The following is a 3,378-nucleotide window of genomic DNA, read 5'->3' on the forward strand; positions in this document are numbered from 1 at the left end:
CTGTAATAAATAAGTTGTCATTGATCTTATCCTAGTACCACTTGTTGTAATAAATAAGTTGTCATTGATCTTATCCTAGTACCACTTGTTGTAATACATAAGTTAGCACTGATCTTATCCTAGTACCATTTGTGAAATGTGTAATATTGATCATTATTTTTATCCTAATCCAGTTTAAGATTAGTGAGCCTGCTGTAAAAATTATAAATATTTGTTTCAATAATTCTTTTTGACATTTTAAACAAGTTTGGAGTTTGCATATCATACATCAGTTTAAGTTCCGTTTTTTTAAATAAATTGTCTTGGGAACTAATTTTCCAGTAGTTTTAAAATCATCACAGAACAAGAATAACGTTCTAGTGGCTTCTCCTTGTAAACTGTACGTGGTCTTAGCTTGGAGGATTCCTTTACTTTCAGAACATAGCGGGGAAAGATTGATGAAATTTTTAATATCAAAACACGCGCTTTTAACGGTATTGATTATCGATAGCACATCTCTTCAACGACAGTGGTTTCTCTTGTGATCTATTTTCCTTTATTTACAACTTGTCTTATTCTCGAGATCTCATTTTGCAGAACAGCCATCGGTTAGTTGTCAACCTCATTTTTTACTTCTTTAGCGCCTGTTCAGGAACGTCGTTTACTGAAATACCAGCCAGTCTCAGCTTTTACTTTTTTAGCGCCTGTTCAGCATTATTGGTAACTGTAGTATCAGTCAGTCAAAAGTTTTACTTTTCAAACTTTCGTTTTTCACGAGCTGTTACCGACATACTGTTAAATTTAAGTGTTTACTTATTTACTGTATGTTTATAAATTTCCATTTTTTCTTACACCACGCTTTATCAATTCAATATTTCCTTCCACGTAGACCTGACCTGCGACCTGCTAGGAGATATTGAGAATGGGAAAATTCAGCGCCCTCATGTGGAAGGTTTTGGAGTTAAAGTGATCTACAGTTGTAATGAAGGTTTTGTGATGTCAGGCCCGAGGGAACGAAGGTGTCAGGGTGATGGCTCGTGGAGTGACAGAGCCCCAGTGTGTATAAAAAAAGGTTTGTTTTTATACAAGTTAAACAAACTATAGAAAAAAACAACAACATTTGAACGAAAGTCTTTACATCTGGAAAAAAGGATAGTGATATCTATGAACATACAGTAGAATTGTTGTTAGAAACAAGGTAGTAACACTATGGTAAGGGATAGGTAGTAACACTGTATGGTAAGTAACATGGTAGTAACACTATGGTAAGGGATAGGTAGTAACACTCTCCTTTAACAAACAAGGTAATAACGCTGTATGGTAAGAAACATGGTAGCAACGATCTGTTGTAAGAGATAGGGTAGTAACGATCTATTGTAAGAGATAGGGTAGTAACGATCTGTTGTAAGAGACAGGATAGCAACGATCTGTTGTAAGAGACAGGATAGCAACGATCTGTTGTAAGAGACAGGATAGTAACGATCTGTTGTAAGAGACAGGGTAGCAACGATCTGTTGTAGGGGACACGGTAGTAACGATCTGTTGTAAGAGACAGGATAGTAACGATCTGTTGTAGGGGACACGGTAGTAACGACCTGTTGTAGTGGACACGGTAGTAACGATCTGTTGTAGGGGACACGGTAGTAACGATCTGTTGTAGTGGACACGGTAGTAACGATCTGTTGTAAGAGACAGGGTAGCAACGATCTGTTGTAGGGGACACGGTAGTAACGATCTGTTGTAAGAGATAGGGTAGTAACGATCTGTTGTAGAGGACACGGTAGTAACGATTTGTTGTAGTGGACACGGTAGTAACGATCTGTTGTAAGAGACAGGGTAGCAACGATCTGTTGTAGTGGACACGGTAGTAACGATCTGTTGTAGAGGACACGGTAGTAACGATTTGTTGTAGGGGACACGGTAGTAACGATCTGTTGTAAGAGATAGGGTAATTACGATGTGTTGTAAGAGATAGGGTAATAACGATCTGTTGTAAGAGATAGGGTAATTACGATCTGTTGTAAGAGATAGGGTAATTACGATCTGTTGTAGGGGACAAGGTAGTAACGATCTGTTGTAGGGGACAAGGTAGTAACGTTCCATTTCGTGTTTCAGTTGATTACTAGGCTTCCCGTGTTATTTGTGATTAAGAAGACTTTTAGTTAAATCTGTTGTTATTATGGTCCTGGAAGCCCTAGCATAGAAAACAATAAACTAATCAGAGTTATGGAATCTAAGAAAAGGTGAAACATAGAAAACAATAAACCAATCAGAGTTATGGAATCTAAACAAAGGTGAAACATAGAAAACAATAAACCAATCAGAGTTATGGAATCTAAACAAAGGTGAAACATAGAAAACAATAAACCAATCAGAAGCTAGTAATAGGTGAAACATTTAATAACGATTTATTGTACGAGGTGTATAAACAGACAGTTGAACATTTAAATCGTTTATTTTAACTGCCATTTCTAACAACATACTAATGTTAACTGAAATAATTTAGCTAAAAAACAAACTTATAAGAAAACCAATGTTAATAAGCACAGGTAAAATCAAGGTAAAAATTACACACAACAAACCTGAATTTTTTTTTTTTTTGTATTCAGCGATGTTCGTTTATTTTTATCCAATAATTAAAATGCACATCAAGAAAAACTCGGATTAAAAAAATGATGATTTAAAAGTTTTTCTTTGTCAGAAAATGAAGAAGATGAAAATAACAAACAAGGATGTACGTTCAAGAATACTGAACCCCACCTGGTGGCATTCCAAGGAGACAAGGAACTTACAGACGAAATTTCAGAAATTTCTCCTGGAAGTGAACTAATTTTCCGATGTAGTGACGTCGGCAAATTTAGACTCATAGGTAGCGTACGCCGGAAGTGTCTCCATGGAGACTGGACCGGGATGACACCGTCGTGCCATGGATTATCACAGAAAAATGACTACGCACGTGTGTTCTCTTAGCTGTAGAAATAAATATTTATTAACTCATTCCATTTATGTGTATAGCTATCTAACACACAACTTTACTTGTGTTATTTAACAAGGTATCAGATATAATGTTTATAAACTTGTATCACTGGAGATTTTTAAGTGAGTTGAAGAAAAAGCTTGATAAGTATATGAATGATAAGGGCTGGATTTAAGATTTAAAAAAATATGTTTTAATTTAATTTAGAGGATGGAACAGCCGAGATGGACCAATAGATCCCATGATGCCCCAAAGCATTATGTTGTGTTGTTATGTTATTTCAGTGGTGTCTTTCCATTGTGTTGTCGTGTTATTTCAGTGGTGTCTTTCCATTGTGTTGTCGTGTTATTTCAGTGCTGCCTTTCCATTGTGTTGTTGTGTTATTTCAGTGCTGCCTTTCCATTGTGTTGTTGTGTTATTTC

General features: G+C 36.1%; 1 protein-coding gene across 1 annotated transcript in view; it reads left to right on the plus strand.

Annotated features, from left to right (window-relative positions):
• Positions 1 to 3,378, plus strand: part of LOC111083286 — a gene marked incomplete at its 3' end in the record, with an annotated part of 18,313 nt that overhangs the window by 8,577 nt on the left and 6,358 nt on the right. The window contains exons 3-4 of the mRNA XM_022379693.1: positions 869 to 1,051; positions 2,681 to 2,935. Coding sequence (XP_022235401.1) covers positions 869 to 1,051; positions 2,681 to 2,935 — 438 coding nt within the window. The remainder of the gene's footprint in view (positions 1 to 868; positions 1,052 to 2,680; positions 2,936 to 3,378) is intronic.

The sequence above is a fragment of the Limulus polyphemus genome, unplaced genomic scaffold (genome assembly GCF_000517525.1).
Source record: "Limulus polyphemus unplaced genomic scaffold, Limulus_polyphemus-2.1.2 Scaffold8891, whole genome shotgun sequence".
NCBI lineage: Eukaryota > Metazoa > Arthropoda > Merostomata > Xiphosura > Limulidae > Limulus > Limulus polyphemus.